Source organism: Myripristis murdjan, chromosome 6 (assembly GCF_902150065.1).
Source record: "Myripristis murdjan chromosome 6, fMyrMur1.1, whole genome shotgun sequence".
NCBI lineage: Eukaryota > Metazoa > Chordata > Actinopteri > Holocentriformes > Holocentridae > Myripristis > Myripristis murdjan.
The window spans coordinates 3,146,862-3,161,460 of record NC_043985.1 but is presented as its reverse complement, the minus strand read 5'-3'; the positions used below and the strand labels follow the sequence as shown (position 1 = coordinate 3,161,460).

The window sequence follows — 14,599 nt, the reverse complement described above, 5'->3', positions numbered from 1 at the left end:
TCCAGAGGGAAAGATGGAGACAACGACCAAGAAAACTTTGTGATCTGGTAACTTCTGCACATACTTAGGCAGGGTCACCAGGACACCGTGGTTATATGCAGCATTTCCTTCTGCTGTGCACGCCCACCATCGATGATGCAGTGGCTCCACTCCAGAAACTGGTCAAAATGCAGGACAGTTCCTTAGTTTGCACCTTGGTTCCGAGAATGTTGAACTGAACCAGTTTGAGAACCAGAACGTTTTTGGTGGAAAAGGCATATGGGTGGTGTGGATTTACGGTGTATATGTGTACAGTGTATATACAGTATCATTTTATATGTTTGGGTTTTGCCAGGAACGTGCACAGATTGGTTTGAATCCTCATGTCCGATCACTTTTATTTTTTCCATAAAAATTGTCTTCAGACATATACTCCTGCTAACAGCCTGAGGACAACCTGTTTTTACTGTCATGTGTTGTCTTTATGTATGCTCCAAGTTTCTTAAGCCCCTTGACAGTTGTCCACACACATTACACTCTTGCGAAGTGTACTTATGAAAAAGTGTGGTGCAGGAATGCCTTCTATATTTTGCGTCGGACCCCCCAAAATATCTGTGCACTGTCCGGGTTTCCCGATGCCAGATTTCAGAGCTCATTTCTGCTGTTGTTATGGTCCCAGTGGGTCTGATGGAGACAGAGAGGGCTGCTTTGGTGAGGTGTGGTGGCATTCATTGTGCAAGTGTTCATTTGGTGTAAGTTGTGTCTTTGCTGTGTAAAAAGTACTCGATGGGACTCTGAAGGATTGGTATGTCTGAGGCACTTCCACACTGACCTGGGTCACTTGTAGCAGATAACATGTACTATTTTCTTTAACCTGTCTGGAGCAGACAGTTAGGTTCAGGTTTGGCACATTTTGAATTGTTGACACATTTTTGAAGTGCTGACCGTATCAGGAAAGTTATTTCTTGGAATTATGCAAAATTTACTAAACATTCTTGCACTTAATGATTGTGTCCCAAATGGGAAACATGCTGCAATCAGACAGAGGTCATCAAGTCTTGTCCCAAACAAATGTGAGCATAAAATGTTGCCTGATGAGGTGTTTCCACAGGTTTTTTTTTTGTTGTTGTTGTTTGTTTTTTTTGAAGGCAGCAAAAATGTATCCTGCATTGGGTGGGATATGCTACACTCATTTGTGTCCCACAGACAAAGCAAACCCACACTGTCAAAAACATGTAGAGTTTGTGTATAACTGTAAAAATTTAACTTTTCCACTGATAAATGAGTAGTGAAGTCACAGGATACGTGTTACTCGTTTAAATGTTTAACATTTATCTCAGATTCACTCTGTTGCATCTATTAAGGCACATTAACATGTTTGACAAGCTATAGTGTCGTGATGATTTTTGCATTTTGTTGTTTTGTATCTCAAACAGAGAAAAGATAAAGAACAAATTTCGACCCAGCTGTCAGTCATGGAGCAGCTCATTACTGCTCCATGACTGACAGCTGTCAAATGTTCTGTCTTAGCAGCAGCATGACCTCTGCTGCATTGGCAGGCTGTCTAAAACCAATTCTGCCACAATACCTTGGGTGAAAATGCTGCCTGCTATGAATACTCCCCAGGCAGCAGGCAACTACCTTTTGTTTGGGACGGAGTCAATATATTGTCTCATGTGACAAACCCCATCTGGCACCTATATAGTCTATAGAGAAGTATCTGCGAATATCAGCTGACCCAGGTCTCTTGTAGATGCCGTCTTTTCCAACATCCATCTATTAAAATAAGGGATATTTTTTCCATGTGTGCAGTTTGTTTTGTCAAAACCCACTGAAAAAGATTGATATTCTGTTGAAATCAGATTTAAAACATAAAGCTGTGTTGGGACATATGATATGATGATAATGTCAGATTTTTCTTTTGTCATGAATGTGTTTTCTTGTCTTTTCAGCCCGAGCTGCTGCTGAGCAGTGATCCACAGGAACAAACACCACGGGCACCCTCCTGATGTGGGACAAAGATTCGGTGTGATAGAAAGGGAAAGGATCATATCATTTTTCAGTAACTAGCGACTGAATGATTTATTTGTAACAAAGGCTTTTTTATCAGAGTGACAAGATGCACATTTCTAAAAGAACAAAAGTGTGTAATTAATAGTTTTGAGATTGAATCAAGTTTTCCTGCTTCTGCACTTACATGGCACAATTTTATAAAGATAATTTATAACACGGGCAATTTGCTTTTACCTGCCAATACCTACATGTATTTTGCCGTTTGAGTGATAAAAGAATAGCGAAATGAAAGCCAATGCCAATATTTTCGAACAAAATGGATCTTTTGACATAAATCATATATTTATTATAATGTTGTGAGAGAAATGTTTTTGACCAGTTATTTTTTTTTTTGTAGCTCAATACTGCCACATACAAATCAGCCCAAATGTATTGCACTTAATACAACTAACTCAAACACGTGAGAACAAGTGTCATTACAGAGAATAAATGTTTAAATAAAAAGTAACACAATGACTATTTCTTCCAAATGTTGATGTTCCATTTTATATTTTTAATACAATAATATACTGTGTCTCACCAAGGTTGACATGAAAGCTACAGATTTGTATGAGTTTTTTTTATTTTTGAGGCATTCTGAATAACCTGAAATACAATTGAAATGAATAACCATTCTATTTACATTATATTTGCATCCATTTATGTATTTAAACAGTGATGAAACGGCTTGCAAGATGCAACGTGTTGACTCCCAGTTCGTGATAAATCAGCTCACTTCTTAAAAACGTGAAGGGCACAAAACATTAAACCTCTCCTACAATGGCACATTTCTGTCAGCCTCCTTTTCTGAGGCTGGGTTAAACTGTGAACAATCAGTGTCATGACAAAACCTATTAACAATAATTGCTTAAAAACATTGTGTGCATTGTTTGACATTTGCCTTTGATGCAGAGACAGACTGTAACAATCAGCCTTATATTAAAAGCCTAGTTACTAAAAGTTTTCAGGACCCTACTGTAAATTGGTTGACTGTAAGCATTAGGTAAGGGAAACTAAATCGTATATATACTCTCAAAACTCAACAGTCAAAAATGGCGCTGTCAAAACAAGTTTATTCAACAAAGGAGAACAGCATGCACTTAGTTAAATTCTCATAGTCTCTGGCAAAGTCCATATGTCCATAGGAAAAACTGAAATAATTGTGTCTAACTCAAAAATCCTTCCTATAAGGCAAAAATCCCTTCAAAATGCAAAAATATAACTGAAAACAGCAATGCATTGCAAAAAAGACAAAATAAATAAATAAAATAAAATTTAAAAAAAGGCCACGATCTCATCAGCAGATATTCCAGGGAGTGGGGGAGGGGATGAAAGTCAAAAACAGCAGTTCACTCTTGACCAAAGGTGTTCAGTTCAGGGGAACCTCTCCCTCAGACCTGACTTTTTCTCTGCTTAAGAGTCATCTTTCTAATGTAATACATTTAAAATTAAACGATCTCTCTCCCTGGCTTCTCCTCTCTGCTCCCTTTTCTCCTCTTTACCTTTGTTCTCCTTTTTTTCCTCACCCCAAACATTCCTTCCACTTCAAAACTCCCTCCAGCACCACCCACAAAGGAACACACCAATCAACACCGACATGACCACATATGAACCCTAGGTCCACCTTCAGTGGGCCAGGCTTACACAAGATATATACACTACTCACAAAAAGTTAGGGATATTCGGCTTTCAGGTGAAATTTCAGGATGAACCTAAAATGCATTCTAACCTTTCCAGGTGAACTTAATGTGACCTTCTGTAAACTTTTGAATGCACATGTCCAACTGTTCAATGTTTCAGTACTTTTTGCACAAGTTGCTGTTCTCTAACAAGGGGTTTAACGGCAAAATTCACATCAGGTGTTTGATGCTCCAGCTCATCGAGGTCGTATCATTAGGGAACGGCTGCTGGAGACTGGGGTACCTCAAATGGAGTGGCCTGCACTTTCTCCAGACCTGAATCCCATAGAAAACCTATGGGATCAGCTGAGTGGCCGTGTAGAGGCTCGGAGCTCTGTACCCCAGAACCTCAATGTCCTGAGGGCCGCCCTTCAAGAAGAGTGGGATGCCATGCCTCAGCAGACAATAAGTCGACTTGTGAACAGCATGAGACGTCGTTGTCAAGCTGTAATTGATGCTCAAGGGCACATGATAAGTTATTGACACTGCCATTTTTTGTTGTGGTATACCCACCACTGTTGGTGGCTTTTGTTTCAAGAAATTGTTTGAGATGAGGAAATCACCAGTGTATGCTTCTACTTAAATGCCCTACTTTCATGATATAATATCACTGTAGCGTGAACTTTTTACATTTTCCATAAATTTCACCCAAAAGCCAAATATCCCTGACTTTTTGTGAGTAGTGTATATACCAGGCAGATCCAACCCCGTAGGGCTTCAACAGTCAAATCCACCCCTTCATCCACTAATCTCGTGCTGGTGATGCCACAAGACTTGTCTAGCATCATATATTATATTATCAACAACTGGTACGGCTACATCAACAGAACTTTACTAAATCCTCTGGCACAACCACCCCTTTCCCCACCGAGGTTAAGCCGGTGTTCATGCTGTAGCGTTGGGTGGGTATTCTACCTGACACAGAGATAATGAGGTGTCTGCAAATCCCAGCCTAAAGCCTGGGTAGAGCGGCTCGGTGAATTTAGCATGCAATGTGTGCAGGTGAGTCATTGAGTTTGACGACACAGCGTAGAAGGACAGCGTGCCAGCCGGCCAGTCTAAATACACTCCAACTCTTTTGGTGATGAAGTAGGGGACGGATATGGCCTCATCGTTCTTGTTGTACCAGGCGGTGTATTTACCGTTACAGAAACGCAGACTCCAGGACTTATCGTTACATCCAAGAACAGAATCATTGCCTTTTGCTTTCCTGCTGATTCCTTTATATGCAACACCTATACCTGTCCATTCGCCTGTCCACTCTGCTTCCCAGTAGGCACGACCCGTCAGACCCTCTTTACAAAGCACCTGTCCCCAGTCTGTAAATCTCTCAGGGTTGTCTGGAAACGGCTGTGCGGTTTCCGTTCTCGTCATCTCTTTGTTGTCTTCAGAAAAAGAGAGCTGTGAATGGGCGGTGTTTTTGTCCAGTGTGAGCTCACATGCATCTGATCAAACAGAGATGAGACATTATGTAGCCAACACTGACAGTATATCACAGATTAAGTGGACATTTTCAGTAATGTTCAAGCCATAAAATGTAAAGCTTTACAGTGGTCAACAGTGTGACTGCTTCAGTATTTCACTGTCTGTTCTATGCTGTTCAGGTTCTGTGATGTAAACTTTAAATAAAATAACTTACATTTCTTCAGAGCTGATTTTAAGAACCACTCTGCATTTCCTGTCAAGCTAAGAAAAAAACATAAAAGTATAATTAGAAATTACAAAATGCCGTAGAATCTGTACAATATTCACGAATGACAAAAAACAAAATCATCTTATGACACTTCACTCCATGTGACCTGGTTATACCTGACAGTGAGTTGTGGAAGGTCATTTTGTAGAGCAGTCAGCAGCTCGACTCCTGATTCACCTGGATGATTATAACTGAGATCCAGTTCTTTCAAGTGGGAGGGGTTGGACCTCAGCGCTGAATCCAAAAACTTACAGCCCCCCTCTGTGATTCCACAGAAGGGCAGCCTGAAAATGAGAAAAACAACATGGATTTTAAACAAAAAGGAATAAAAAATAAAATCCACCTCACTGAATGACACCAGGGCTGTGCTCGCCAGACCCCGTCCTTAGCAAGGTTCAGTTGTCGCTGCTAGGAGGCTCCTCTGTCCTAATTATGAACAAGTCAGTGAGTCAGTGAGTGACTTATCAGGTTTCAAAGCAGTCTCTAATATAATGTTATTTTTCATTCACTGTTAGAGCTAGCCTGTGTCAGGTTTTTCCCACAAACCTCAACTTTTCCAGTTGACATGTTGGCTTTGACAGTCCATCACACAGCAGCTGTACTCCTGAGTCTTGCAGATCATTGTCACTCAGGTCCAGCTCTCTTAGACAAGTGTTTGAGCTGAGAGTTGATGCAAGAGCTTTACAGCATTCTCCTGTGAGGCTGCATTCTTTAAGCCTGTAGAAGATGAATAGCCATTTAAACTGATTAATATTAATACTCATTAATTTGCTGAGGTTAACGATTCTATATGTGCCATATTAACATCAATAAACCATTTAAAAATAATCCCCATGAACACACAAAAGGCCTCTAGAGGCATTTTATATTTTGGGCCACCAGATCAGTTTTGCAGAAAATCTGCTGGATTGTTTAGCGGTACAAAACAGAAAGAGGACGCTGTTCCTCCAGTGCAAGTGGCACCCAATCATCATTTTTGTGTACATTAACCATACTCAAGATGTCACAATAAATCTAAGTGTGATTTATTAATCTTTTAAAAGACTAAATAAAAGCCTTTACAGAAATCTGATATCACTGTACAATGATGACCTCAGAAATCTGCCTCAACATTCATGAAAATAAAATCAAATGCTCTGAACTGTGACATAGAGGGCGAAAATCTATTGGAAACATGAAAGCAAAGTCTAAAAAGTTGCAATGCTTTACATATTTATGATGTTGATAGGCACATAGGATAATGTTCTGTACTCACAATGCTACTCTGGACTCTTTGATCACTGGCAGCAGCCTCAGAAGACCCTCTTCTGATCGGGAATATTTCCTCAAGTCAAACACGTCCAATTCTGCCTCAGAAGTCAGCAGCGCAAAGACCAAAGCAAACCACTGTGAATCTGAAAGTTTGGTCTCTGATAAACTACCTGAGCTCAGGTAGGTTTGGATCTCATCCAGGAGAGACTTATCATTGAGCTCACTGAGACAGTGGAAGAGATTGATGCATCTTTCTGGAGGGAGACGGTGTCTGGTCTTCTCCTTGATGTACTCAACTGTCTCCGTGTTGCTTTGTGAACTGCTCCCAACTGTAGTCAGTACACTCTGCAACAGACTCTGATTAGACGTCTGTGAGAGTCCAAGGAGGAAACGCAGAAAAAGATCTAGGTCTCCATTCTCATTCTGCACGGCCATATCCACTGCACTCTTGTGCAGGATGCTTAACTCTCTGGTTTCTGGCTTGACAGCTGTGGCTTCCTGTGGTCCCAGCAGGTTCTGATGGCAGCACATAAATGCGTGAAACACGTACAATGCAGCAAGAAACTCCTGAACACTGAGGTGTACAAAGGAGTACACTCTTGTCTGGTGCAATCCCACGTCATTCTTAAAGATCTGTGTGAACAGACCTGAATGTACAGCGGCATCAGTCACATTAATGTTGCATTCTCTTAAGTCCTCCTCGTAGAAAATCATGTTGCCCTTTTTCAGGTGCTCAAAGGCCAGTCTTCCCAGTTTCAAGATCGTCTCTTCATCTGTTTTCACCTGGGACTCTGTTTCAGCTGCGTCTTCTCCTGCTGAGTACTTCCGTTTTTTCATGGATGTATTTAACACCAAAAACTGTGTGTACATTTCTGTCAGAGTCTGAGGTATGTCTCCTTTGCCCCCCTCCTTTTTCTTCTCTCTTTCATCTAAAATGCTCTCCAAAACAGAGGCAGATATCCAGCTAAAGACTGGTATGTAACACATGATATTGAGGCTCTTGGATTTCTTGATGTGTGAGATCACTTCATCGGCCATGTTTTGATCAGTGATTTTTCTTCTGAAGTACTCCTCCTTCTGGGGGTCACCGAATCCACGGATCTCTGTCACACGATTAACAAATCGAGCTGGAATGCGTTGTGCGGCTGCAGGGCGAGAGGTAATCCAGATGTGTGCGGAGGGCAGCAGATTGTCCATGATGAGGTTTGTCAGCAGTACATCCACTGGGGCCGGCTGTGAGACACTACGGCAGGTCTGATTGTGGTCAAAGTTCAGGGGAAGTTGGCACTCATCCAAGCCATCGAAGATAAACACAAGCTTATATTTGCTAAAATCTAAAATTCCGGCTTCTTTTGCTTCCGCAAGGAAATGATGAACAAGCTGGATGAGAGTGTAGTTTCTCCCCGCAATCAAATTCAGCTCCCGAAAAGGAAGATTAACCAGGAGATCGATGTCCTGATTGACCCTTCTTTCGGCCCAGTCCAGATTAAACTTCTGTACAGAAACAGTTTTTCCAATGCCAGCAATTCCCTTTGTCAGGACAGTTCTGATACCTTCGTCTTGCCCAGGTATAGGGTTAAAGATGTCTTCACATTTGATTGGCTTATCTTGCAGTACGGGTTTCCTGGTTGTTTTTTCAATCTGCCTGACCTCATGTTCATTGATGATGGTTCCACTGTTTCCTTCTGTGATGTACAGCTCAGTATACACCTTGCTGAGGGGGGTTCGTTTACCTTGCTCTGCTATTCCCTCACAAATGTAGTTTTGCGTCTTCAGTTTGTGTTTGAGTTTGTGCTGGCAGACATCAAGTTCACCATAAATCTCTGGTTAAACAAAGGAAAAAAAAAGATGTGAAATCAGTCTTCTTGTATTGTTGCAGCCTTAAAATTTGATTTGCCATTAGAGCTGCTAAAGCTACAACCCACAACTGATATAAATGTGCCCTCATGAACACTGCATCACCCGATGGCTTCTTCGGGTGGTTTGTAAACACTATTGCAGAGCCAACAGCAACTCACAGCACTGCCTCCAGGCGAGCGTTTAGGTAATGGTGAGGATAGGACACCTATCGTGAGAGGGGTTGTTGCTGCAGGCCAATTGGAAACTGGCCATCTAAAAATAACACATCACCAGCAATGATGTGCAACTTGGCACAGTCAGTCTCTAGGTGTAACTAAGGAATGGTGTGCAGAGAGAGAGGGAGAGAGACAGAGAGAGAGAGAGAGGCAGAGAAAACATGTAAGAACAGGCAACAATGTAAGAAACTGGACGCCTGTTCCTGGCATTGGAGTTGTATTGGCTCAGAGTTTGTCCCAAATGTAGCACAGAATCCAAATCCTGGTTCTAACTGAAATGATGGAACTGTTGGAAGTAAACTACCATTGTTGGAATGCAGGAAACCACAAACATAATGCCAAATATAGCCATGTATGCATTACTGGGCAAATGATTTGAGAGAGAGAACATAAGCATGAGTCATCATTACAGAGAGGTTCTATTTTGATGGTTAAATATTTCCATGTCCTGCAGTCGTTTACTTGCAGATGAAATGTGGACATTTTTACAGTTGGTGGTGCTACTCATCATGACTGTAAGTGGTGTGATGCACCCCATGGCTCCTTATGAACAGGTTAACCTAAAAGATTGTATGGCTTACATTAAAGACTTTGGCCTTCCTGTGCTCGCCCTCAACTTATTTTTCTTCACAGCCAAATGGTTGCCATTATCAAAAATATGTGATAAAAAGATAATGCAGCCAGTTGAAATTAAGCTGTGTGCAACATGGTGATAAGGGAGGGAAATACCAAAAAAGTGATTGCTATTGTAGGGTTGGCCTCATGGTGGTGCTATAGAGCCTGACTGACTGTGGTCAGTCAAACTTGGGCATCCATTCAATGTGTGGCAATAGGGGTTTATTTTTGTCTGGCTGTAATCAAGGAAGTCCATATACACAAAGTATAAAATTTAACAAATTAATTAATTTTGAAAAAAAATGTATCAAATTTAAAAAGGTGGAAAATAAAAATGAGTGAAATTAGTAGCAAAAGAAAGGTAGTATTAGAAATAAAATACTGTAAGTAATCATAACATAATAATAATTATAATTATATTCTGGTGAATATTAATTCCCCACAAAGCCGTGACTGGGTGCACCTGAGCTCAAGCGGCAGACTGCAGCTTTTACTCCAATGTATGGAAACTTCACATATGAGTAAGTGTTTGTCACAATCAATCTTTTGCCAAACAAGTACAAACAATGATGAATGATGAATGATACGGTTATCACCCACCAAAAAGTCTGACCATATTCAACCCTTTTAACAAGGTTTAACAAAATCACTACAGTAGAACAACAGACATTGTCTCTTGCTTTCTAATAATGAATTTTGGTACTTACGGCTCTCCAATCTGTTAGCAAGCTCACAGAGGCCCATTTCCTTTAAGACATGCAGTGTAATCTTGAGAGCCCCATCTCTGGCACTGTCATCTTCAGCTGCCAAAATGTCAGCATCCTCATCTTTATTCTGCGAGGATTCTCTCAGATGTGGGAAGAGAATCCTTTTATACCTTCTCAACTCACTCAACAAAATGTTGATGCCCTGGCCTTGCACCAACTAAAAAGAAGGAAGTATGAATAAAGTGAACTTTTTACTTCAAATGTAGAGTGAGAAAGAGTATAAATGTATGCATAAACCTTTTTTTTCACAGTTTCATTAACATATTAATAAACATACATATTGAATTATATATATATATTTTTTTTAATTCCTTAATTATTGTCACACTATTATGATGATTTTGCATGAAATGATGTTGTACTTTATTTAAGCAGCTTTGCTTTATGTTCATGTACATTAGGAGAGAGTTGTCGGCCTACCTTAAAAATGGCATGTCCATCCATTTTCTGGCAATGTGAAATCATCGACTCTGGACTGTCATGTGGTTCTCTAGAGGGCAATATTGAGAATTATAAATTTTGAAAGGATCAAATCTGTAACTGAATCAATTTAAACTGGAAATTGGAAAACATTCATTGAATAAATTAATTGAATGTTTGTAGCATTCAAATATTAAGAGTGCTTCAGTAGCCTGCATTACGTTTCAGGAAAAAAAAATTCAAATTTCAAAGTGCCATGACATCTGTTGCATTTGTAGGGTAGCAATAAAATGGCATTTTGAGAACATATTGCTTTCTTAATTTAACCAGTTTCCTGAGTTTCCAGTGCAGGGAGGGGTTACTCAGAGTTGCTTAAACATTTAAACACTATTATCCACTTAAGATGACACTGACAAGTCTTCCTTGGTGAAGACAGGATGAAGTTTCATGGATCTGTCACTTCTAATGGACACATGGGAGACAGCTGGTGAGTCTGGCCTCTCAAAATGGATTGAACTGGGGAGAACAAGAAAAGAAAACAAATCAGGATTATAGTCAATGCATGTTCAAAAAATACATGTACTGCCAGTGAACAAGATGACCTGAATGATGATGCCCATAATCTGATTCAGTGGTTCAGCCACCCAGTGCAACAGTGAACATGAAGACCTCCAGTCAAATCCACCTCTAGGGATGGCCAAACTTTGTTGTGGTTAAGGTTTGGGATAGCATGAGCAGGGGCGTTCCAGGAGGTGGCAGTTCTCAGAGGTTTGCAGGTCTTCATGTTCACCAACAGGCCCCTCTCAACCAGTGGGGAACTGTATTAAGTATGGCTGCGCCCGAGTAATGACACCATTCAGTTGTCTTAATCTACCCCACAATGCAAAGCTTCCTGCACACCCTCTTTTTGCTCTTAGTTAACATTTGCATCAACATCAGGACATTAACAAATTGAAAGGTTGGTGCGAGACTAGAGTAAAGTTCATGGGGTGACCAAAATCAATGGAGTTTTTCCTTAGAATGTCATAAATACGCAAAAAAAACATTCTGCCTCTATGCTTTCCTCCTTCCCTCATGCACTTTATGCATTCTATTCCCTCTTTGCACTGCCTTGTAGGACCTCTGTCCTTTGGACCAGAACTGGAAGTTTGTGGCTCTTGATGTCCTTGTTCTCTCCTGAATTGATCTTTGCTTGGTGGTGTTGAAAAATCATCATGCATTTCGCTTTGGATAAAAGCGTCTGCCAAATGTAAAGTGTAATTGTAGATGTAATTGTAAATCCATTTCACCAATGTCACGTTTTGGGGATACTTTTAAGAAAGGAGGAGTTTGAATTTACCCATCAGGATCCCTTTCAACTTCCTCGGGGGTATCCATTTTTGAGGCAGTGGCTATCTGGTTCCCGCTGGAGGTATTCATTTTTTGTGCTGCTGTTAAACTCAATACTCATGAATTTGCTCCAGAGCAGCCAAAACCATCAGTGCTGGAGCTGACAAACTCATGGTAAGAGCTTGTGGCTGAAAATGGTGGTTGACAGGAAGCGCTGGCTGATGAGTGCACCAAGAGAGGAAGGATGGATGAAATGCCCTCCAGTGGAGGTTGGACCCTGGGCATTAGAAGGCAGCAGGACAAAAAGATCTGCAGCACAGTGGAGAAAGAAGCGGAGACTGCATCAGAAAGGCTGTAACTAAAGAGACAGGGGTGCTGGAGTTGCCACCTGGTTCAGGTCAGGCTTAATAAACCAGGCTTGTGCTAGAGACGTCACAGTACCAGAGTTTTCTGTTAGAGGCATAAGTTCAGTTTAAAAAAACTCTGCTGTGAGAGATTCCCTCCCTGAGATCGTACTGCAGGAATTGCTGAACTATGTTGCTTCTGCTTAATACATCTTGCTGAAAATGTCCCTGACTTATTGCCAGATTCAAAGTAATATTGTCTTGCTATGCACTTATACATAGTGTATAGTACACAAGTTGTGTTAGCTCTCTTAACTTAGGAGACATAAGCAAAATAATTCAAATTAGTCTCAGCTATTATTATCTTAATTTATCCTTCACGTTTTTCTTACCTGTCCTTGCACAACACCACAACAGAGTAGCCTATACGAAAGTCAAAAACAATTTTTTAAAAAAACTTTTGCAGTAAAACAAAAACAAATCCAAAATACTCTTTCTATGACTACATGATTAGCAGTTTTCTGACAATCGATTTATGCTGAAATATTGCAAGCCTTTTTTAGTCTCTTACCTCGATCCTTCTCTCTTTTCTTGCGTAGTTCTGGAAATGGTGTGTGGTTAGGACTAAGAAAACATTCATCTACTCCAGTTGCATTTCACCGTTTCAGTATCTAGTATCACATTGAGTATCACATTTCTTATAGCTATTAGTTCTTGGGTTAAATTAGTTCAATGATGCAAACTGTTTTGCAACCTGTGCAGTAAGTGAAAGCAAAAACACAAATGTACTATCTTAAAAAAGAGCAACAGAAAGAAAAAAAACTTGGCACACAGCCTTGCACAGATCAGGAAATGAGAAGGGTGTGTGTGTGTCTAAGTGTTGCACAAATGCAAGTAAGCCTGTTTGTGCAAGAATCAAATTTCATTTAAGTTGTACTTGTTTTTGTTTTCTGAGAATGTTTATTTTAAGTCTGGTTTACAATATGTTTGTCATATGCACAATGTTACATTATTGGCACCATTTTATCCATCAAAGTCCCCATTTATTAAATTTTGTAATCTCATATTATCACTGTGATCAAGATCTCCCTGTCTTGTGAGACCTGAGGCAGCTGGGATTGGTAATTAAAAGGACAGAGATGAATTGAGTGCATGACGTTTGATTTTAGCAGTTGTGACTGACAGTGCCCGACATCAATTAGATCTATAATTTGTATCATATATATTTATATCTTCCAAGATGACCGGATCAACGTTTAGGTTAATGACCAAGGTTGTGGGGATTTTCTGCTGTAAATTCAGGATCTGGGCACCTGGAAAACACAAGGTTTTTGTGAAGGCTAGTGCCTGAGGAAAGGAGACATGCCTGACCAGATTCAGTGACTGTCAAGGTGCTCGAGTACATCCATACTGGGTGAAGCAATGACAGGTGATGAGATTTGAGTCAGGAACAGTAGAAGGTCAGTGGTGATGTGGAGAGGCTGGGTGAGGAGGTGTGTCACTCTGGGTCAGCCCTCCAGCCACCGTTGATATTACCTAATGTAGGAACTCTGATGTCCCAGGGTAACTTCAGCCCTGTGCTGATCAGCCTCTGTTGCTGCATGCAGTGAGTGACTGGTGTAACCTGCATCTATGGCCGCATTATTTTTGGTGGCAGACTGGCAAAGTAGCATCATTCCTTACAGTGCATTAGACAAGTGGTTTTCAATTTTGGTCTATGGAATTCAGACAGCTGCAGGGTTTCTAGCCTGTATTTTATATCTGGAAAGCCACAGTAAATGACTGTGTTAACTTTGACTGTTAACATTAAGTGTTGGTAGCACTGTGTTGTAACCACAGAATTACAGACAATACAGTCTGAAAATCAACAAGCCATTTATGTGGATATACGGCACACCTGCCTCCAGCCTCATGACTGCACATATTTACATAAGGCCTGGTGCCACCCAGGCCCCACCTAGACACTGCATACTGCACTTCTCCAATTCAGTATGCTCTGAGAAAGACGTGTGGTTGAACTTATGTGGCGAATCAACACAAGCAGGTGCATTTGGCAAACATGGTTACCCGGTAAATTAATTTAGCATCTGGATAGCTGATAATAAGATATGCATTTGGAAAATTTAACTACTGATCTGACAAGGGTTTTAAAGCTTTTCATAGTTGATGTTCACTCTCTGTATCATGATTTCACAGGGCCATCTGGTGGCCAACAGAGAGACTACAATTATTTTGCATGCCTTGACTTAGTCTCAACTCTGCGCTTCATTCATTGGTCAGAGTCTCTGCAAGCACTTAACAACCACATTGCAAGACTACTGTATGTCTACCAGGATACAGAGAAAGCAGCAAGAAGAACACCTTTTCTCTGGGAACAACTGTATAGAAAACTACA

The 14,599-nt window shown here is 40.7% G+C and overlaps 2 protein-coding genes across 5 annotated transcripts in view; one reads left to right on the top strand and one right to left on the bottom strand.

Moving 5' to 3' along the window:
• Positions 1–2,500, top strand: part of LOC115360493 (pleckstrin homology domain-containing family A member 7-like) — a 138,660-nt gene extending 136,160 nt beyond the window's left edge. For all 3 annotated transcript variants that reach the window (XM_030053428.1, XM_030053429.1, XM_030053430.1), the window contains one exon: positions 1,932–2,500. In XM_030053428.1, coding sequence (XP_029909288.1) covers positions 1,932–1,954 — 23 coding nt within the window. In that variant the 3' untranslated portion in view covers positions 1,955–2,500. The remainder of the gene's footprint in view (positions 1–1,931) is intronic.
• Positions 2,501–4,410: 1,910 nt separating this feature from the next.
• On the bottom strand, positions 4,411–10,580 carry LOC115360500 (NLR family CARD domain-containing protein 3-like). Of its 2 annotated transcripts, none has more exons than XM_030053445.1 (7): positions 10,532–10,580; positions 10,052–10,268; positions 6,659–8,477; positions 5,950–6,120; positions 5,520–5,687; positions 5,350–5,396; positions 4,411–5,155 (listed from the first exon to the last, which is right to left on the bottom strand). In XM_030053445.1, exons 1-7 carry the CDS (start codon positions 10,574–10,576, stop codon positions 4,596–4,598), a joined length of 3,027 nt encoding a protein of 1,008 aa, XP_029909305.1. In that variant the 5' UTR covers positions 10,577–10,580; the 3' UTR covers positions 4,411–4,595. The 2 variants fall into 2 exon arrangements, with proteins under 2 accessions (XP_029909305.1, XP_029909306.1); XM_030053446.1 differs by having other exon boundaries at positions 5,956–6,120.
• Between the last annotated feature and the right edge of the window lie 4,019 nt (positions 10,581–14,599).